The 23,845-nt window shown below is 41.6% G+C and overlaps 1 protein-coding gene across 1 annotated transcript in view; it reads left to right on the top strand.

Annotated features, from left to right (window-relative positions):
• Nucleotides 1–23,845, top strand: part of LOC142935530 (transmembrane protein 132C) — a 126,643-nt gene that overhangs the window by 59,617 nt on the left and 43,181 nt on the right. The window contains exon 4 of the mRNA XM_076079939.1: nucleotides 9,777–9,920. Coding sequence (XP_075936054.1) covers nucleotides 9,777–9,920 — 144 coding nt within the window. The remainder of the gene's footprint in view (nucleotides 1–9,776; nucleotides 9,921–23,845) is intronic.

Here is a 23,845-nt window from a genome sequence, read left to right as displayed (position 1 = left end):
AGCACAGCATTGCTTTTAGCTAAGTACTAACATCAGCCTGCTAACAAGCTTACACAGAGAATGCTAGCATGTTGATGTTTAGAAAACACAATGTCGACCATGTTCACCATCTTGGTGTAGCACGTCAACATGCTACATGTCTGGAAACTATAAATGTTTAAAATGGGCCAATTGATCCTTTGAGATATTCACAGAATGAATAACGATGATTGTCTGTAGTAAGTTTCATGGCAATCCATCCAACAGTAGTCAGGATATTTGACTCATAAGATGTCAAGTATATGGTGGTGCAGGTTAAGTCAGAGAATCACCAAAGTCATGAAGCTTCATCCTCTATGGACCGTGAAAGTCTGTACAAAATGTATTGTGCAGACAAAATTGTGGATCGACCAACTGATGGACAGACAGACCAACGATGCCAGTGCTGGCCTTGTACCCTGAATAAGCAACTGTGTAGGGCCCCGCAAATCTGTTTTTTATATATTTTTTAATAAAATCTTATAAAGAAGAAGTTGCATGGAGACAAAAATCCAATCAATGGCAGTGGAAATCAATATTTGATATAAATTAGCTGATAGGAAATAAGCAGCATATGCAAGGGAGAGAGAGAAATATAAAGGATAGCTAATAATTTATCAGTAACGCTTGCCTAAGCTCGCGACAGCTGCAGGTGGATTCAAGATCGATATTCCTGCGGGCGCCCTGCAGCGATGCGGCCACTGGTGCTGATTGCACCCCCTCTAGACAGCTGGTTTCAGAAGCGTCCCCGAGGCGGCTCTCTGTGCAGTCTGTTGTTGACGGAGCGTGTTGCACAGAGCCGATTGAGTTGGCCAATATAACTAGCAGACACTTTATGTGAATTATAGATATGACATAATTATGTGGGTTCATTTATTATAACAGCTAAAACACAGCCAAACATATTTGATCCATGTAGCTGGACAGGAAAGTAGGAGATAACATCAAATACCTGTTGTCCATATACATTTCGATGTTTCCCTGATTCCATGTTATGCTACTTTGCGTAAAACACAGCAATTCCATACTATAAAAATCACTCTCTATTTATCGATTGTAATAATATCTGGTTGGCAAGTTGGAGTTTTTATTAGGTTTTGTAGCATTGTTCAGGCTCAATTCATGCAGTCAATAATTAATGACAATTACTTTTTTGTTCATTTTTAGGAAAAGTGAATGAATGGTTGTCTTCTGCTTTATGTGATCGCAATAATCTTGAAACAAAAATATAATACGATCCTACCGCATTCTCATAACTGTTTTATGGATTTACAATGACACAGTTCAGCAGTTTTAATGGTTTCTTGTCTGTGTATGTGTACAAGCAAAAACACACGCAAAGCAAAGAGGCCCCCCCCAAAGAAAGTCTTGCCTAGGCCCCCCTGTTGTCTAACGCCAGACCTAAATATTGCCATCTATTGCCATGTCGCTAATATGTCTGAAAAGCAAATGTGTGCCATTAAAATATTTGCCTTGTCACGAGTTGATTTGAAAGCATCCCCCTCTATACCATCCTTTATCTGTTGCTCTTCCTCAGGTGTTCCCTTATTGGAACCAAGGGTCTGCTCAGGTTGCCATTTTTAACGTTGGGCTGTGTAAATGAAACTGACTTCACTGCTCACTGCAGTGCTACTATATGTGGATTTTTGGCACAAGCTCAACTACTTCCAAGTTGGATGGAGAAATGGAAAAAGTCTCAAGTTGTTCTTTACACTTCGAGCAACATCGGAAGTGCAAAGAACAACTTTATTGCCAGACCAGCGTGTTTCAACTTGTGGCCCTCATCAGGGTGACTACTGTATGTGCCCAGTCACATCAGTGTTAATCTGTGTAACCCTTTCTTCAGCAGGTTTACCAACTTGCCATAATCTGTCTCACTACATCCTCAGATTATACTGCTTGGCCCCCTTCTGCGTCCATCCAAATATTGGATCAGTCCTGGATCATCCGTCCGGCCCAACAAATCCAATGCAAAGTCTAATTTTTATCCCCCGCATGCAGCCTTGTGTCAAATAGGTTTTACTGGAAGCAGTGTCTGCATGTGTTTGCCCTATCCCCTATTTAACTGGCACGGCTTCCATTCAAATGGCAGCCACAGGGATCAAGTCTCTGTCTGCTACAACATGACCTCATTTCTTCAGCTAATCTACAGCAGCAGTAGTAGTGAGTTCCTGAAATCCAGCATTAAAGCGACTGAAACGTTGGCATTTTTTTGTACACTGCTTGGCGTACATTTTGGCAATTATGAAAAATAAAAAAAGGAAACCCATGACACATATTTCATATTCGTGTTAATCCTGAAATCCTGTGCTTGCGCTGCAAATCCAGCAACTCAAATGAGGGTTGAAATGTCCTACATGTAGGACGGCAGATTGGTGATGTTCTTGAATTTCACATCTTGAGTCTTGCGTGGTGACGAGTGGCGGGCTGAAATTTACTGGAGGTGACTTGCTCTTGGCCATAGTGGGTGTTGCGCTTTCACACCCCTCAATGTCATCATCCCGTCGGCCTGCTTTGTACACAGTCGCTGCACACTCACACACACACACACACACACACACACACACACACACACACACAGAGCTCTTTATCATTTCAGTCAATACTCGCCCACATCCAGCCTGTTTCTTTAATTAGAATAGCAGCATGTACCATTTGTTGCCATTTTCTTTGACATTTTTTTTTTTTTTTTAATAATTGTTGAAAAAAGCTTGTATATGACGTGACATGAGGAGATAAAGAAATGACCAATGACTGCTCTAAGCTATTGGCTTTGGTAAATTTCACTTTTTATGAGTCACCATTTCCTTTCCTTTTCTCATCAGCTTCCCCTGCTTCCAGTTTTTAAGTAAATAATGCCTTAATTACATCTCACCCTTTCCATGATAACTTATGCATGTGTTGCATTCTGCTCCAAACCAGCAGCCATGCATTATGCCGAACTGGGCACCACATTAGTGCTATCTCATCATAGTATGATTATTACAGCACTCTTGAGGCTGTTGCTTACAAAATGATGTTTTAAGGATTCCATTAGCCTCGTTTGTATGTGTTCAATAAAATGTGGTTGATGTTAAATCCATTTGTTCTTTTTTTAATGTGATGACACTTCTCTGAAACCCACGAATGAAGTAGGAATTTGTTTTGCAGCCATGACAAGGAGTGTTTTTATTCATTTCCTCAAAGTCATATATTGCACTATTCATGATGTTCACTGTTCAGCTCGTGCACAACAGTTCTCATCAGTGTGACTGTACAGTATATTATACTGATGCCTCTGCTCAAAACACCAAGAGTCCAAATTATGCTTTTTTAAATTTTTTTTATTGACAGCAAAATAGTGATTTCCTCAGAGATGTATTCAAGATGCACTTTCTGAAACCTTGCCCACTTTTTGAAATGGAATGTTCCTTTCCTCACACAATCTCAGGGGCTTCTTTGAATTCGACTCAAATTCATTTCTCAGTGCTCCTGCCCATGTGATTGCTCTTGATCTGTCATGGATTCGTTCATGTCATGAGGCTGTGGCCAGCTCGCATTTTGAACCTCTTCTCATTTGAAGTCAACTGCTCTCCTCTGACAGTTATTTCTTCTTCTTTTTTTTAAAGGGCGGGAGTTTGTTCCCAGACCTCAGGTCCAAGCTCCATATGTCAGCCATCTGTCTGCTTTTCCCTTTAATTAAAAAAAAAAAAAAGACGCCGAAAGATATGTTAGACGAGGCATCGCCATGCCTGGTGTGTTCTTCAGGCATTCAGAAATGGATGAAGAGAGGATTTGGCTGATGGCAATCAGCTCCTCTACTCTGTCCTCTGAGTGAAAAGCAAAGCAAAGGCTGTGCTTTTCTCGGACAGTACAGAGAGCTTCTTGCATAGCTGATTATAAACGTGTCTAGTGTTTGGTGACAGTCAGCATCTCCTCAATTAAGTAGCACTCAATATAATCAACTGGAGGTTCAAATGACTAAGAGGCACTTCAAGTAGTACTCCCTTTGATCCTCTTTGTCCCTTGATAGATGGGTAGCTTTTAACCCTTCACAGCTCCGAAAGCCCAGTCTGGTTTGGATCACACAGATATTGATCTGTAAATGATGGTGAGATGATAGGCGGTCATTGGCACAAAGACAGAAAATTGACATTTCACAAGGGTAAAGTGAAGGAGCGGATAAGCCTCACGCAAGGCAACGGCCCTTTACCAGCAACATCCTGAGGAAATTAGAGGGTGTGGGTGAAATTTAGGTGATGATAGCCTGCTTGAGTATGTCACAATATGCTCCCTCAATCCTCCTTTTTCCTGAGTAAAAAGTGAGAAGATGTTTTCAACTCAGATTCCATTTTGAACAAGTTGAGAAAAGTACCACGGACTGTATTTATGGCTTGGAGACAATGCAGTATTTTTTGCATAGATATACTAGATTGCAGTACAGGTGTAAATGGTGGGTCCATACCCTGTATTTCCAGCTCGGTCTGAAGTTTAAATAATCATAGATTTATTTATTGATTAAGTTTCAAGCATGTTAGTGAGTAATGCTCTTTGTAAAGAAAATCTAAACGGTTTGGACAAATTGAAAATTTGATATGATCATGGCACAAAATGAAAAGTCAGAGTCAGAGTCAGATACTTGAATGAAAAAAACATGAATGTCAGCACCAATTTCCATGATAATCCAGCCGTCGAGACTTTTCACCGTGCACTGCCAATGCCAACCTGCGGGGTGGCGGTAGAGGAATAGTAAGGGGATCACCAAAATCAGTAGACTTCATCCTCTGGGGACCGTGAATGTCAGTAAAAAATGTAATTGTCAACATTCTTGTTGGACCGACTGACTGACCCTTTAGCCTATAGCTGCTAGCGTGGCTAAAAGCTTTGAACAGAGTTCACGTACACCATGAAGTCTTAATTACAGGGGTGTTGGGCCAAAAACTGTAAAGTGAGAAGGATTCAGAATTTCTGCACACTAGCGATCACTTGGACTCACTTTACTCAATTAAGACGTTTAGGTCTGTCAACCCTCAAATTACCCAACGAAGCTTTACCGACTGCAATGAGATAATTAAATGAAGTGACTTAAAGTGACCAGCAGTGTGCAGCATCTCTTGTTTCCTAATTAAAAATGATATAAAAGAAGCTTTATTTCAGAGCTCCAAAGCTAGACGGGGAGCTCTGGTGGAGGATACAGAGAGCGATGGGAGGAAGGCGGAGGGAAGCGGGGAGTGTTTCAGAGAAAACAGACAGAGGGAGATATGATAAGAGACATGGTGAAAGTGAGACAAAAGGGTGACACAGAGAGCGATGCAGCAGAACGCACGGGTGGAGATGAGCTTTGTCTGGCGAGCCCTCTTTATCTGATCGTGTTCTTCTTGTCCTATAGGTTTGCAGCGTTGCCACGCACCAGCACTTTTAACGAGCTCTGATAATGGGAAGAACAGCATCATACTCATTAATTGAATTAGCTCTCTTTTTTTATCTCCGCATCTGGCTGTGTCTGCTCACCCTTAAAAACACTCCACCGACAGCTATTCCTCAGCTAATTGACTCAGAGCATCTCCCTGTTTCGCATTACTAATTTATTGAACCAGCTCCCAGCCTAGTTCACCTGTCACTGGCGACTATCTAATTTAATTTTACCGCGGAGGTGATGGAGATTACTTAGTTTCTGAGCAAGAGAGATAGAGAGGGAGGAAGGGCGCATGAATAAAGCCAGGGTTCTAAACAGCTTGTGTGTTTATTTCATAACTGGATTTAGTTGCAGGTGTTTGAGAATTTAGGGACGCGGGCCAACTTAACTAGCTCAATGTGATTTGGCCAATTTTGCCTGCTGTCTGTAAATTGAATTCAGATAATACATTTGAAAATACATTTGGAAAATATGCCCAGCCACAAGTTAGCGTGTGTTTTAGATTCACCATCTGACCAATTTGTCATGCAGGACTTTTTCTTTCAAAAGTTTCAATGGGGTTAGTTAATGATACCTCAGAACCTGGCTGCAGGTTGTATATGAATGTGCTGCGACTCATCTGTATTAAAGCGTTTCTCCATCTGGCTCCTCCTCTGCAGGAGGAACCAAGAGTGGCTTTTCTTTGTGGCTGAGCAGATATCAGAGCTATTGTTCTCGTATTCATCTCCACTAAAGGTTAGCTTTGTCCAACAACCCACTCTCTGCCAACGTATATATAGACACAGACCAAGGTGTGTCTGTGTGTGTGTGTACTAACTACATGTATGTCCTTGTGAATTTATCGGGTTCTCTTTGTCTCCATCTTTGCAATAATAATGATCTGTTATAACCTAATACAGGGAATAGTTTTCATCCTGTTTCTTCTCATGAATTGTAAATTTAACTTTAAGTTTAGTGGGTGACATAACCTTTGAAATGGCTTCTATAGGACGACATTAATATATTTCTTTGCTATTGTTGGAAATACAAGACCAGAACAGACAGCAAATAACTAAAACTACAAGTTCTTACTCTAGCCTATTGAGCATAAAGCCCTCTCTTTGACTCCTCTCCTCTCCGAAATGTTTTCATCCTCTGTCCTTTTTCATTCACACTGATGCAACGCTCGTCTTTTCTAATTTGCCTGGCTGGTCTCTGTAAACCACTATCCCCTCTCTCTGCTCAAACACCTTAAACACCAAACTATCCTTCCATCCCTGTGCACACCACAAAGACTTTTACACCAGCTCACCCCCCCCACACACACACTCTTTGTTTTTTTCTCCCTTTTCTTCAATCTTAATGTGCCCTTCCCCCCCGAATGGCGAATCTGCTCAAAAACACACACACACACACACACACACACACACACACACACACACACGCACACAACTGCGTGAACATATCGCCAATCGCCGGTTGTTGAGGTGATGGTGGCCGGTTGGACATATTGCTCGACCCTAACAGGTCTAACATCAAATGACTGCCTGCACATCAATGCAGTAGAGACTATTTAATATGTCGATGTTGCGTTCGCAGCTCGTTTCTGCTGCAACCAAGTGGCCCACATTTTATGTGCATTATGCTGTTCTGAACCATTGCTTATGTAACATTTTGAATACAGGACTTTTACTTGTGATGCAGTAGTTTAATCGTGTGCTATTGTTACTTTTATTTCAGTAACAAATATGCATACTTCTTCCACCACTGTCAATGGAGGAATTCTAGATGTATTTTTCAGCCACTGCTCAGGTCATTCATCTGCAGTTGCCTATATTTGACGTGTCAAACTTACATTTTGTAGAAATTGGGTTTCATTTGATTGGTAATGCATTGCTACTTTTTCTATTGTTATCTTGATACATTGATTGCTTATCATCTGTAAAACATGGTGTCTAAATGTCATATTCAGAATTGTTTGTATTCCATTTAATTCCCCGCTGTGCATAGTAACATTAATGTACATTAGTATTTCATGCAGCATACGAGAGGCATGCCAGAATGCGAGGTGTGGTGACATGCCATCCGGGGGGTGTCATTTCTGAGCATCAATCAGGGGAGAGCTGAAAACTTTTCTGACAACCTCATCTCATCTGTAAATACTCATCCCACTGATGCAGGTTTTCACGGAATTAATGAGGCAGCTTCATGTGCTGATGCATGTGAAAGGGGCCTCCTTTCGAATCACTTTCCTTTATTGCCCCCCCCCCTCCCTCCTCCTCCTCCTCTCTCAACAGAAATCATATTAGCCAAAGCAATCTCATTTACAACATGCCATTTGGTAATTCAGCATGCTTACTTGTTGGCTATAGTTCATGCTTGGGTTTGTCTGTCATGCGTGTGAGAGAACTAGAGTGAGTGTGAGGAAAGAGAGAAAGAAAGAAAGGGTTAGTCATTAAGAACACAGAGTATCAGGACCATGGACAGCGTACTTACACTGTAGCTCAGGAGTGAGTCGTTCTTTATCAGTACTCATCAACCAGTTTTTTGACTCTATGAAATGCCAAATACAGTTACTAAACACAATAGAAGCCCAATATATTTTTTATAAAAAGACTAAACAAGCACGTTTATGCATGTGTTAATTAGTACTGACTATTTTAAAAAAAATTACTGAAACCATCAGTTCAAAATCAAAATTGAGCACTGATGCAAGCACAATACATTAATGGCATCCGTCATACGTTAGCAGAAAAAGAAAAGGAGAGGAAGAAGGTGCTGCTGGACATCATCCTGGGACCTAAAGCATGTCCCCGCTCTAATTGGGCTTCTATATTTCATCAACACAACAACGTAAGACTCAAGTTCATATTAGTTGATTATCGCCTGTCCCGTTAGTCCACCGTCAGTGCTGAATCTGCTTGTCAGTTTGTAGTAATTACTGTGGCTGCCGCAACGACTGGAAGACAGGAGGGCAGACGACAATGACTCGTCTCCTCCTAGTTATTGTCTGTGTGTTCCACACCGGCGGCCTTTATCTTTGCTCGTCAGAAGCCTGCGACCAACACGAGGCCAGTTATCACCGCCTCGGCGGCCTGGATAGGATCAAAGAAGATCGGTTGAACACTGAAGATGTAATGGCTGCGCTCTTCTAAGGACTGCTGCATGGTTTGTCATGTCATTATCCCACCGTTAACGCTCAGTTTTTTTCTCTTCATCTTTTACAAGTTTTTCGCAGTTCCTGAATGAGGACAGTCTCCAATTAGATTGATGCCGGGGAAAAATTACCCTGCGTTCATGTTTCACTGAATAGAAATGCTTCTTTCTCCTCACCTTTCTTTGTGCCGTTGGTGTTGTACTTCAGATCCAGCTTTTCCTGCCATCATTTTCCCCGCATAAAACACGTATTCTGCGGCGTTTGTGGCAGCGGTTCGAACAGGAGCAATTTGTAATGTTGGAAAAGAAGGCACTGAAAGCTGCTCACGTTCTTCATGGTAATTGCATGTGACAGAGGAGGAAAAGGAGGAAGAGAGCAACAGCGTGGCAGGACACTGGAAGAGGAGGAGGTCATGGTTCTTCGCCACCTGTATAGCCTCCCCCACAGACTGTGACCAGGAGTAATGGAAGTGATAGAGGGACAATAGGGTGGGGCAGAGGTGGCATGAAGGCTGCAGGGATCTGAGGTCTGGCAAACGCCCAGGTGTGTGTGTGTGTGTGTGTGTGTGATGTTCTGAAGAGTCCTGCATATGTACTCTCATGGTGGTTCAACACATCTTCACAGGGGTTCATTTGAACTCGCTAACCCTGACTCGGGATTATTTCAGGTTCTAATGAAATGATTTGCTTGACTTGTACCTGCCAGATTCACGTCCCCAAAGCAATATTCACCCGAAATAAAACGTAAAAAGTTTGAAAGCATTTGAGTTGTTTTTCACTGATGATTATCCAAAATGGATAATGGAGTTCCTTTGTCCACACAATTTTGTTGGAAGTGTAATTATTGTGTTTTCATCATCTAGCAACCACCAAAATACTTAAAAAATAAATAAACTGTTTTTTTATATTAGTAAAGCATATTTTTGTTACTATCGTCCCAAACTTTTTTTTTTCAGTAGATGATTTAATGTCCTTCTTACGTGTGTGATAGAGAGAAAACATGAGTGTTTGGAGTTTGTTTTGACACCTTGAGAAAATGAAAGCCAACCTCATTTAATTTCTGTCTTTCAAACATGTGTGTTTGTGTCAGGGAAGAGAGAGAGAATAAAAGAGGCCGGGCGAGTTTCTGAAGCTGTGACACTTCATTTGTGAGCCGTTCTGGTGACAGTTCCAGTAATGGACTGGACAGTTCTAAAGTCATGTTTTTCTTTTAACCTGTGTGTTTCAGGGTCAAGCTGAAGGACGGGGTGGCGTTTCTGGGAGCTAGAGCCAGTAACCCTGTTGTGTGGACGGTGAGTCAGGATGTCAGAAGCGAAGGTCACAGGGTTGTGACCCTCCACTGTCGGAGGAAGGAGAACAGTTTCAGTCAAAGGTACGTCCGACTCCCTCCTTCTACGGAATTAATCAATGTGTGAATGAAATATGACGTGGACACCCTGATGAACAACCAGAAAGCAGCAGCGCACTTGTTCATTTCTCTGACAGGTGTCGGTAGAGAGTGATTGCAAAGAGGGAGGATGAAAGAGATGACTCAGCATCTGAAGCATTCAATCCTTGGCACTGCCAGGCACAAAGGTCCCCAGCGACTCCCAAGTGTAGACACTAAAATGTATTGTTTGAGGAACACTGCGTTGCCTCTTGCTTGCACTTAAAGGTGCAGTTTGTAGGATTTAGATGGATCTATTGGCAGAAATGTAATACAATACCTAGCCTAATATCTAGTTTATGGGCCAAATATACCAAACTACTTGCACAATCCTTTAAGTATGACTCTAGTATCAAAGGAAGGAAGCAATTCATAATGTTTTACAAGTTTGAGAATACTTGACTTACCAGTTTGTGTAAAATTTGACAGTTTCCAGCTTTCAGTTGATCACAACTTTCTGATCATGACAGTATGAGCTGAAGTATGCATGTGTGCTGGTGTGTGTTGATGAATAATAACTATGTTTTTGAGTGTGCGAGCCATTGTACAGTATTTGACATTCAACTCGACAGCTAAACGGTTTTAGGCAGAGACAAAGTAGCTGCACACAGGAAGTGACCCACCCTGGCTGGGCTGTTATTTCCTTCTGAGTGCCAAGGTGACGACAGTGATAAATGACAAGTCATCTATCATTTAGATGCATCTCTCTCACAGACCCGCTGAGGTGCAGAGACGTTGAATTATACAGTACTGCTCAAATCAAGGTCATACATGTTGAAGCTGGTATTATGTCCTGCAATTCTGTGCTCGACAAAAGACTACCTTGAAGCATTGAAATGATAAGGACACACCGCTGTGACCCTGTTTTAGGTTTCTTTAGCTTACACGAAATGGAATAACTGCAGCACATCAGCGGATAAAAGCATCGCTCTATAGTCTTTCAAAATGTGAAGAATATCAAAACACTGAACTTTGATTTAGAAAATCTCTTTGAGGAGGTTAAATGGTTACAGAGAGAGTAATAGTCACGCTCTCTTCCATTTTACTAAACTATTAAAAACATGCTCACAATGTACGAAACAATGAAAGAGCGCTCTTTGCAGTTTGAGTTTTATCTCCTGAGAATCCTTGTGAAGCTCAGAAAATGATTCTTTGCTTTTTGTGGTCTTTTCCACTGGACAAACACACTTTCAAAACTGGAACAAAATGAACAGTCTGGACTCGTACATTGGTCCACTGACATTGTTTTTTTTATACATTACTTTTAGAAGAGAAATAGGCCTTGCTTCGTTTATTAGCCCAAAACAAGGATTAGGAGTTGAGGTGCCCAGTCACCTATCATCTATAGCTCTCTGATTGGTCAAGCTTACACTTGGATGGCTCTGTCGATTCTCTGTAGATCTTTTCCAGACTACAATAGAAAAATAAATACATCTTGTGAGATTCAGGCTGGCTTGGAGGCTACAGCGGAGCAAGATTTGTTAAATTACGTCTGAAAGCCTTAAAAGTGATTTCCTAAATGAATCTAATCTTTTGGCTCCCCGGAATCTGCACGGATTTCCTTTTGCACATACTTCCTCCACCTCCCCAGTAACGGGTTCATACTCATTTTATTCTACTGCTGTCCTGTGGGTAGGAGAATTCCCATCAGTCAGGTTAAGTGCAAAAAGATCTTCATTAGCCAGAATATGAATGGGGTAATGGAAATACGTGGAGATGAAAGCCAAGGAGTTTAAAAAGACAAGTGCCCTTGAACATTAAATTTCTCCTAATGTCAATTGAAGCTCGCTTTGCCGACCATTAAAACGGCATCACTGCCAGAAGCTGCAAGATAAACACCGGGAGCAGAATGGGTCTCCCCTGGCTCGTGGTAGAAAGTGCGACATTACAGCCAATAGTGTGAGCGCCGTGTGAGAGGCTCCAACAGGCTTGATGACTAAACTCCCAGCAGCCAAATCAAAGAGGTGAGATGTAACAGGCAACTGTGGACTTACAGACAGCGTATCTTGCTGTTATAATGTAATGTAGTGACCACTTTGGGGAGGTGTGCACGATGTGTCTGCCTTCTTCAGAACACCAGTCCAGGTACTTTAACAGCCACATGTTCGCTGTACTGATTGTCTGTGCTCTGCAGAGGCAGCTGAGAGTTGAGGTGTGACACAATACATGTCAGGAGTGTTAGTAGGAAAACCAGGTATAGGGGCACACAGAGAATGTGAAATGATAACAAATTTCATTTGATCATTCCTCCTACAGTACGACACATGCTGGACACTAAAAGCTATTACCAAGTGCATCCTGCTGCAGCCTGTGGTATCCTTTTTTTATTCACATTCATTTCCGGTTTTGCTTTATCCTAAAGACGTCAAACTGAGGCAGACAGACCAGCAGATTGCTGTTTGGTGTGATAGAGTCTCTGAATGCTTCAATTAGACTGACATGAACAACGTAAACACAATTATATACATGGTTGTGTTTATAAATGTGTGTGTTCATTGTGTGAACCCTTTTCTCTCCCTCTGCAGCTGCAGCTCTTTATGCAAACTACAGAGACCACACTCAATATTATGACGAATTGATATAGCTACAGTATGTGTGAAAGCCTGAGTGGGAATGGATTATTGTAGACCCTTAGGTGTTTGGGTTTCATTGTCAGGCTGATATTAATTGTCTATATAAGAGTAAAAACAACACGTCTTAAGGTCTCGAAATGTTTTTGGATTTCTTTAGCATCAGTCTGGCAAAAAAAAGAACTTTAGAAACCAATCCTGCAGTTCTATATTTTTTCTTTTATGATGATCTGTGTCACAGGCTGCTGTATGAAGCACCTGTATGAAGACAGCAAAGGTTGCAGAGTGAGATAAGGAAATCCTATAGCCAGACCTCATCCAAACTTTGCTGAAAATGTCTCAGCAACACAGATGCCCATACAGTATTATTCTTCTCTGTATACAAAATATAATACTTGTTTGCTAGACTGTGCATTATAGAGAGGGTATACATAAAATGCAGTCTGACAGAATGCATGTAGCCAATATGGCTGGGGAAATATAAACTTCTATAAAGTGATTGTTGGTAGGGGAGAGGCATTATAGAGAGTACACTTCTTTCAAGCAGATATACAAAATGACTCAAGTGTATCCAAATGAAGGCAGCATGTCTCGTGCACGAAGCTGTCATGACTCGTCAGAGCCCCTCTCAACGGCTTGTGAACAATATACTCAACGCAGGACCCCGATGTGGTTTCTGTGCCTCTCTTTACTCAAGATGGGCCGCTACGTACACTGACTGTGCAGGTCTCCAGGCTGTAATAAAGCTGACTGATGCAATCTCAAAGTGGCCCAATGGTCATCGGACAACACTGCCCGCTCTGTTATGAAGACGTAGTAGAACACTTAAATGCTACGAGTTGTCCTTCACCAGACAGTTCTCCGTGTCCTCACAGTGACCATGGAATGAGACTGCTTCTCCCTAACGTCAAGCTAATTCAAGTACTATTGAACACAAAATCCTCTTCAGCTGTTGGCATAATTACGCATGGGAATGCACACACACTCGGGATTCATGTACGCATTGCCTTTGTGTCTGCACATGTTGATGTGAGTGAAGTGGGTGGGTCCATTCTCTACGGCAGTGGTTCTCAAACTGTGGGGCGCGGTGGTATTACAGGTGGGGCGCAGGGGGAAATGCAGAATTAATTTTTTAATTTTATTTTTTTTAATTAATTAATAAATACATGGCGAAATGCCTGTACTTTCGTGTAAATGTTTACGTTACGCCGTTAACAGGTTACGCATGCGCGAAGGCCATGATCCTTGGCGACTCACATGTGTGGCTTAGTGTTCAAAATGAAGAGACATTTGGCAGGCGGGAACAGAAAAGCAACCGCAAGCGATGCATCCGAGACGAACAGCAAGCAGCCAAGAAGAAAATATGATGACGCCTATCTTGCTCTGGGTTTCACAGTGAATGCGGTAGGAGATGAGGAGAGACCAGTCTGTGTTTTATGTCTGAAAACTTTAGCTGCGGATAGTATGAAACCCAACAAATTAAAAAGACACTTGGAGACATTACACCCCACTCACGTCAATAAGCCACTGGAGTTCTTTCAGAGGAAACTTGATGAACACCGCAAGCAAAATGCAGTGTAAAACTCTTTATAGCCAAATATTTGAACTTGTTTTGTTTAGTTTTTCACAGGTTGCACTTTATTGTTATCTTGAAAAGATGTTTAGTGCAAAACAGGTTAATTGCAGCCAATTGCAATAAGCTATTTTTTTTTGCCAAATTGTAGTTATTTTTTGCACAGATATAACTTTATTTGCATTGTTCTAACAAAGTGATTGCACATTTTATTAGTTTTTGTCTGATGGAGCAATCTGGTTTACTTGAAAGTGATTGCAAGTTTCTTTATTCTATTATTTGAAAAAGCACAGACGGAGGAGTCACAAAATGTTATTTCAATAAAAATTCAACATAGACCATTTTGTTACAATTTTGTTGGGGCGGTGGGGCATGAACATTTTTCTTCCTCCAAAGTGGGGCGCGACAGAAAAAGTTTGAGAACCACTGCTCTACGGGATAGTCACGCTGTGTAGGGATGTAACAGTACACAGAAGTCTCGGTTCAATGCGAGTTGGGTACAGCAGGGGGGAGAAAACAAAAGCATTAGGATACGTTTCTTTTCATTTTAACCTCCTGACCCCTGACCTGACTGTACCTCCCTGGACTCGTACAGTATTCCTGTTAGGATCGCGTCTAGAATTGATACCAGTACCAGCATTCTGTGTCTTCAACTGCTACGGTAATTTCATTATAGTCTGCTGTAGTATTTCCAGTTCAGCTAAGCCCCTTACTCCAGGTGTCTTTGCTCTTTTAAACTCTCACTCCATGTCTAATAAATCTTTAATCCTTAATGATCGAATTACATCCCTTAACCTAAGATCTAGCTTAAACCTGTGGAGTGCTCCCCTCTAGTGGAGCTCTGCCAACGCCGTTACGATTTTCTGAACGCATCAATGTTAACAGTCCGTGGATTGGTTATTAAAGCTGGTTTTAAGAATCATCTCACATTTATTTCATTCAGGTTTGGACAGTTTTGAAGTCTTAACTTTTTAAATTCTGAGTGATAACCCGCTTTTGGTGATAAACGAATTATGGCATTCCTCTATGAATTCTCTTACAGTCCTCTCTTGTGCTTACAGCTAGTGACTTTAACGCTCACGGACAATCCTAGCTCATGTGCCACCAATGTTTCAAACATTATTTGATCTTTTAAACTATTTATGATTGCATGTCTCTTGCCACACAAATAAACCGTGGGCACACCCTTGACGTGTACAGTAAGTACAGTAAGTGTTAAAGACAGAGAGAATCCTCTTGTTGGGGACTGAGGTAGCATTTTGCCCACTGGCAACGTTTGTGAACTATTTTCAAAATTAAAATAAGACACCAAATAATTCTGCATTACACTTTATGAACAGTGACAAAACACCAGAAGGCCACAGGTCACAATAGGTTATAAAACTGAAAATAACCAAATACATGGAATATAAAAAAATAAAAATTATACACAACACCCAAACATTTATCCCGGTGATTGGCACATCTGGGTGATGCCGTCGAAACGTGCATAGTGCGTACCCACAAACCCGACAACGGTGGAGCCGACAATCCTTGTCTTAACCCTGTGCCTTGACACAAATCTTTCACCGATGCTGTTGTAGCTGACCAGGAACCCGCAGAAGGGGATTCCAGCTCTGGCGTTTCACGTGCGTTCGACTCGCCTGCCAATCCGCTTGTTGTGCTAACCTCAGCATATGTTGCTAACGGCGTACAGCTAAAAGTTTGCGGGCGAATGTTGCACTTGTAAACTTTGATTCCACATTACAAGGAAAAATCTACATTCCACGTGGTCTGCGTGCGGCAGCATGCACCAGACCATGCCCCCCCCCACACACACACACAGTGCGGTATGAGTGCACAAACCGTTACAGCCCTATCACATAGCATATTTAAAAAGAGTCATCAGCCATGCATGTCAGGTACACAAGCTGCCTCTGGCTCCTTTGTTTCTTTTTAATAAAAGCTAACACAATTTGGAGTTCCTGTTTGATTGAGGGGAAGAGTTGAGAAAAAGACACAAATGAAGGTTTTAGAACCACAATGGCAGTTCTGTGGCCCAATAATCAGCGTGGCAATCAGTGGCTTGTTCAAGCAGCAAAGGGAGTTCGATTTGTAATTGCAGGAGGCGAGGCGTGGCATCTAACAACTAATCGAAATAAACCGACTCTAATGGCCGACATTTCTCAATCTAGCCAGTCCCTCAAATTAACACGTGCACAGAGAGACGGGGCCGACTTCAACAGCAGTCAAGCGTTTGACAAACGTAAGCCCTTTTTCAGACACGGAACCTAACATCGTTCGTGCTTTGGCTCTGTTTAAACACGATGGGACTATCATGGCTAGAGCTGCAATGCTCGTGCAATATTCAGCATCTGGAAAAGGGAGCAGTGACACTGCTGAGTAGAAAAATAAAAAAATGAAGAGAGACAAGTGTTCTCTCACAGGCTTGGTCAGGGATGGCATTTAAAACTTATTTTGTATTTAGAAGCATCTAATTAATACGCTAATTATTTTCTCAATCGTTTAAGCGTTTTGTCTATAACATGTCACAAAATCACACCAATACTCAAAGGCATTATGTTTACTATGGTATATGACAAAGACAAGCAGCAGATGCTCACATTGGAGAAGTTTGGATGTTTTTGGCATATTTGCTGCGGGCAAAAAAAAGAATCCTGATCAATTATCACAATTGTAACTGATTAAATTTCCATCAAGCATCCAAAAAATTCTACTTCAATCAATGACCATTGTGAGTGTGAGGGACACTTACCCATGCTTCTTCCTAGTGATTTTCACATCAATTTAGTCATTTATTAGATATAAGGACCAGATTGTAAAAACGTAAGGCAATAACTCACATGTATCCTCCTTCCTCGCATGCCGAATTTGCTGGATAATCATACTGTAAGCATTTGGCATTGTTGAGAGTTTAACATTTTGTGATGGAGATTCACATTAAAATAGAATACAAATCAATGAAAGAACAATTGCATTGACTGTTCTGAAATAAGACATTTTCCTCAGCACCTTAAATGTGGTCACTCACAGTAGGTCGTGGTTCATTCAAATGATTCGATTTTATTTAAGGGACGAATGTATTGCAGCGGTCTTGTGAAGGCAGAAGAAGACACATTTAGTGTATTGCGTTGTCTCCTTGTGCTAGCGTTTCTGTTAATAAAACGGCATTCAACTCAGACTCGTACTGAGCTGTAAGTGGACCAAAATGTTCTTAAGTACAACCTACTATTGCTTTTGTTACTTCTACAGAAAAGGGGAGAGGGTTGACTGAGGCCATAATGCTGTGAAGATTCTAATACTCAAATGTGTTATTACTAATGTAAATATTAACTGAGTCCCGTCTGTGTGCGTACACACGTACTCTATGACACACACAAACAAAGAAACAAGTGAACAAATACAATCCTCCAGCATCTTTTCACCCATCAGAGTCTACGTGATCATGGAACATGCCACCGCATTCCATTTGTCTGCTGTTGCCAGAGAGGTCTCCCACTGTGAGAGAGTGGGAGTAAGCCTTACTCTAAAAGACTGACAAGACAGCCTTACAACACCTTCAATGATGCAAGCCTGTAAACCAAAGCTCTTCGTGGCGCTATCTAAAAACAACACCGTAGTCTTGCCTCTGAGTGACAACGCCAGAATAAATGGCATTATATTCCGGCCAACAATTTATGCTTTACAGTGTGTGTTTCATCATGTTTCCACTTATTGCAGTTGTACGGACTATTGTATTATAGGGTTAGGATTTAAAAAAAAAAAAAATCTTGCACGGAAGTTGCACGAAAAGTCCGTAAAAAGAGCTGTGCCGAGCCTTTGATGAGGAAAGTCTTCCCAGTGCGCAAGCCCCGGTGTGAAAATAGGTTAAAGATTCAAATTGTTCTACAACAGTTGGTGAATTCATATTTTAAGCATCAGTGAAATCAAGGCCTGTCATTCTGCGTTTGCCCCAGCCATCTGCTGAGGGAGGTGACATGAGCCTCTGAGGGTTTTTTCTGTGAAACAGAGGAAGCGAGCATCAGTGACGGGAATGGAAACCCCAAGCTTGTTTTAGACTGAAGTGATTAGCATACTCTGCAGTGTGCCAGGGAAAGACAAAAGCCACAATTCCCATATAAATAAAGTCCATAAAGATTCTTGTTCGGTAAAATTTCCTCCCAGTACAGCATATATCCTTTTTTCATCGTGATGCGAGTTAGCTGTGGTCTTTAGGGTTGCGATGAGTCAACATGATTGATTATGAATGGCTGGATTACCGTGAACATTTATACAGATGTTCATGTGTTCCTCATAACTTTCTTGATCACTTCTCCGCTGAAGTAAATTGAGGTCCATTGTCTGTCACTACCGCTTTGTGCAATCTGCATGATGCAAATAGGTTTCTCAAAACCTCAATAGTTTTGCCGGCTGTGGTGGTCTTCAAAATGATTACCTGCAGATAAGCGAGCATATGCATCCATAACAAAACCACAAAACATTTGCTTTTTATCCTCTGCAAAATCAAGGTGTATTCTCTCCCAAGGACCTGTAGCCCGTATGCAAGGTGCTGTGGCAGGCATGCTACGCTTCTGCTTTAAAAGATATCCCCACAGATTCTCCTCACTTTCACTGTAAAATTCACTGTAATTATCAGGCGAAATAACACCATCAGCCCCCCCCCCCCCTAAGTGCATAAGGCGGTTTGCAAAACTTGTGAATAGCCCCTGGTACTACATGGAGTTTGGCTTTGATCCCCATCACCTTCCCTAGACTGGGCTGTGCACCTCGGGGTATCTCTCACATAACTCCTCCACACTCTCAAATGTTGCTCTGTTTACAGAAGACCAATCCAGTTCTAACTTCTTGATCCAGTCTCTTCAAAGGAATGCTGGACAATTATGCAAGCAACTGTTTACTGTAGACTCTCAACAGACATCTGCTTTACCTTCTTAAACTGCTACTGCTACTCCTGTGTCTACTTACAATTTTAGCCTTTTTTCATTTACCCTTACTTACACAAAGTGTCCTCAACCTCAGCCTCAAAAGACTTGACTAGACTGGACTTTTTTTTCACTTGGTGTGCATATCCCATCGCATTTAGTGTGGGCTGCATTTAGCATTCGATGGCGCTGCTCTTTTCACCCTGTGCTCAAATCTATCTCTGAATGCATTATCTAGGAATATCCTAAACTTGCAAGAATATAAAGTTCCCTCAACTTGTACTCATTTAAAGACTCGTCCTCCCTCTGGTTTCTGGAGTTTAACTTGTATCTTTTTGCAATTAAATTTGTCCGACATCTTCAATGGTGCACTAAAGTCCATCAGCAGCGTGTGGTAATTTCTGCCCACAATACTGCCTTTGAATTTTCATCGCCATATTTCAGCCAGTTTGCTAAGAGGAGCGGTTCTAACCTTTCCAAATAGGCTTTGAATGTTTCTTCGTTTTTCGTTTAAAGGGAAAAGTCTTCACTTTGCCCGAATGCCGCCGCCATCTTCGCTGTGCTTTCTCTCGTCTTAAAAACTCTCATCACCCTGAGGAAATCCCATCCTCGTTGGCAAAATCTGCTGTGTATCACCGAATTTTGTGGGAAAATAAATCTCCGGTGAAAGAACTGCAAAGAGAAGGAGGCAAACTACGATGGATGATTTATTAGGAGCCACATGAAAACATGTCTGCCCTTGAGCAGCTCCTCACATCCACTGGCTCACCCAAAGCCCCAAAGCGGCCCCTTTAGGCAATAACAGAAAACAACCTAGTGCACTAAAACAGCACTGGTGTTAGATTATTCTAAATGTTTTGCACTTTTACTTCCTTTTTTTAAGCACGTGTAATGTCCTTAGACTGTAGTAAGACATATTGCCTAAGAGACAAAACCCAAAGCACAATTGAAAGATATTCTGTCTTTGACCGGGGCGGTCATTGGCGCTACAGCAGGTCAACTTTTAAGTCCTCCATGTTCACGTAAAGAATTGCAGCAGGTAAACAACGCTGCAGGAGAACAATGCTGCTCATCTTGCACCTGCTTGTTTACACATACACACTGGTAACATTTAGTTGAGCCAATATCTCACCATATTAGGTCATATTTAGGTAAATGCAAATGTACACACACACACACACACACACACACACACACACACACACACAGACACTCACAAAGGTTATAAGAGTATCGATGGGCACCATAGCAGCAGTCTTTCGATGCATATAAACGCTCAGTAAGTGCATACGTCTCCTCTCGATTTCATTTCTTGTCGACTCCTGAATTTGCATTAACTTCTGCCACTAGAAAAACAAGCATACGCATGAGCATACAGCTCATTTGTTTGTCAACATTTGCCATATTGCAATATATGCAAGTGTCAGAGCATATTCTTATTAATATAGGGCTTATTTCAACCCTATTACCCAGTTAGAATGGAAAACAGCGACACAAAAAAACATCTTTTTATCAAACCAGATGGGGTTTGCAACCCACCAGAATGTGAACATGGATGAACAAATACATGGAGGGGTGTTGGTCCCTGCATCTCATTCTGTATTCAATTACACATAAGGTTACCTGGGGCCCCAGGAGTGTGAACAATCCACTTTGTGCTGCATATGGAAGCTGTGCTGTATTCATGATCCCATTATACATATCTGAGTGGCTCTGAAACAGCATGTACATTTTAACCCAATATGATTGATTGTTCTCATGATATGGTAATAATAGCTTGAGGCGTTATATGGGGTGCAATATTCCCCTGCTCTCATCACGTCTTCGCCCCATCACAATGAATGGTTGCTCTCACTTTCTCCAGCCTTCATATGAAATGCAAGACAGTTATTATGTGGCTTCTCTTATGGAAAACCTGTCATTAGAAAATAGTAGAAATGAGTCATTCAGATATGCATTTTTTTTTTTTTATGATGAGTAATAGTGTCATCCTACATTGGATTTGGTGAATGTATTCCATATGATAGCTTTGACTATACCCCGTGAACCGTGAGCCCATGGAAATGTACATTGTTTGGGTGAATATGTGTCTATAAGGGAAGCCTAACTCCGCGGCGGAGAGTCGTTAGGGGCCGGAATAATTGACAGAACAATGATGAGTGAAGATTGAACGGGAAAGGAGTTCGATCTTCCGTCCTCTTCAGTTCACAGGGTGAGGTCAGAGGGCCTCGTGCTGTTCTTTCTGATTGCGCCGAGCTTAACTCAGATGGCGAATGAACACATACAATCAATGGCCAGACCGAGCAGGACCAGTGGGACTGCATTTCAAACCTGAGTTAAATCAAAGGTCCCTTCAGTGCAATCTAATTCCAATGGAGTAACTCTCCATGCATCAGCACAGAAGCACAGATGTTAATGACCTGCCTGCTGGGGCAATCTGTGTGCGCGCACACATGCACCTATTTATATGTATTTGATTAAGTGGGAAATTAAAGAATAGACTACCATTAGCTTGGGCCTTGAAGAGCGTGGCAGTTTTGATTAGGTCTGTGTTGTAATCTGTTTAATTAACACTAGTTCAAAAGCTCTGGCAGACAAAATGCAGATATTTAGAATGTGTGTGTGTGTGTGTGTGTGTGTGCGTGCGTGCATGCATGTTTTTTCCAGTGTGTCCTTGAACGTGTGAATGGTCTTTTGAAAGTACAATGTTGTAGATGAGGGATAGGGGAGATGAAGCAATCACCCTCCCAGGTGGTCTAATTAGTATGTTTGTGAACTGCTGTTTTCTTCAATTTATTTGTTTGTTATCACAACAGGTAGAGGTGGTAGCATACAATTTGGTATGAAAAATATTTAAATGCGTTTCGTAATCCCTTTAAGCAATCATCCAGACATCTTATTTCCCTGTGTTTACCCGGAGGGCCACTAATGCATCGCTGGAATGCTCCCTCCTCACTGTCCCTTAAATTAAAAAAGACTTCCAAGTGATCGCTAGATGGATCGGCAACATTGATCGTGTCTAATTTAATTTGCATGAGTGGCATGTGAGTCCAATGTGTTGCTGGGCCCTCTCAATTTGTTATGCAATCATAAAGGCTCCATAAAAAGAAACAGCTCTCTTAGTCTAGACTCCAACATGATCAAAATAAAAACACAAAGTTGTATTTATTCCCTCAAGCCTGTCGTCATTAATGGATATCAAAATGCACCCGATGCCACTAATGAAATATAACTAATTTAATCTCGGAGAGAATGATTTATACTCGGAGATACACACTGCCTTCTCCTCCATCCAGCCTTCCCTCTTTACAGCATGAATTTGGATTCTGCATATCCTTGACCTGCATGAAGTAAAGCATGCTTGATTGGTCCCTCTGGGGCTATGATAAGGCCTCTGCTCTCTGGCTAATCCAAGGGATGAAGTCTGCTGGAAACCAAGCGGAGGTTAACTTCACTGGTTATCTATTATGTCAGTCTGTTGTGTGGTTTTTTCTGTGGTGTTCAGAGGCCACATTTATAAAATAGTCTTTCCGAGGTAATGAGTCCAATATCAGACGGGGAAGCCCCAACACAATTGTTTCTGTCTTAGCAGTCCAAACTCTCCTCACATGTTAAATTGTGAACTACAAATACAGATAAGAGAGTAAAGTGTTCTTGTATACATTTAGGAATCGAGCATATTCATATTTTTTTTAAGCAAAAGTAAATCAAAGTCTCTTCGCCTCCTAACAAAGCTTTGTAGTTCCTCTCTCTGACTTTTATCAGCAACCAGGGCCAGCACTGGTCGAGTTGCCCACAGTTGGAGATTGGCCATGGAGCCTGGTGGTGTTTGATAAGGCGGGCCTATTGGCCTTGGGACCCTCGGCTCAAACCCTCTGATCCACTTCATCTTCTAATAAATCAGCCGCTGAATCCCTGCCTCCTGTCAATGCTTTAGAGCTCTCTTCGAGGTGCATTTCATATTTGAGGTGTACTGCAAGAGCTTGTCAAAGGATTTCCAGCACACAGACATTCACAGACATTTTTTAAACACGCTGCTCAGAGTGTAGAGCTGCACAGATTAGTCGATTAATTGGTGGGTCAATCGGAAAAAATGAATCTTCAACCATTTTAATAATCCTTCAATCACTAATTGCAAAAATATCAATATTCTCGAGTGTGAGCATTTGTCACTGTTCTTTGTCATATTGTAAATTAAACAACTTTGGGTTTTTGGATCAAGGTCGGATAAATCAGTCAATTCAAAGGCGTCACTCCGTTTCATAGACTATAAAATTGTTTAATTGTTTGTTGCAGCTCTAATAGAGTGAGGCTAATGCTAAAACTCACACTAAATTGGAAAAATATATATATATATTGATAGGCCAAATAGGCTTTTTTATCATAAGGGCTAAATGCAATTTGGCTCAGATTTATTCAGTTTGTTTGGGAAATAATCATTCTAACCTCAGAGTTCTATTATTTGTGTATATTTGTCTGTGTGTAGGTGAGAAGTGGAGAGACATCCTCAGGCTATCACCTTGGAGAGTTGTTTTCTCTCTAACTTTTGTGTTTAACACCAAATGGAGAGAAAAGTAGGGGACAGCACAATAAGAAACTGCGTGCCCCTCCCTTTCTCATCAATTCCCTCGTCCAGAGGAGGAGGAGGAGAAGGCTCTGTTTACTTGACAGAGTAATGAGGCAAGCGAGCAGAGGTAAGGGTCCAGGTCAGCAAGGGGGTCACAGAAGGGCCAGAATTTTTATTAACCCTGTCCAGATACATGAATCTAATAAACTGAACCAGGGAGCAGTTTGTTTATTTAGGTT

Source organism: Anarhichas minor, unplaced genomic scaffold (genome assembly GCF_050575085.1).
Source record: "Anarhichas minor isolate MPS153535 unplaced genomic scaffold, ASM5057508v1 ptg000073l, whole genome shotgun sequence".
Lineage (NCBI taxonomy): Eukaryota > Metazoa > Chordata > Actinopteri > Perciformes > Anarhichadidae > Anarhichas > Anarhichas minor.
Note: the sequence above shows the minus strand (reverse complement) of the source record. Positions and strands in the feature narration are given on the sequence as shown.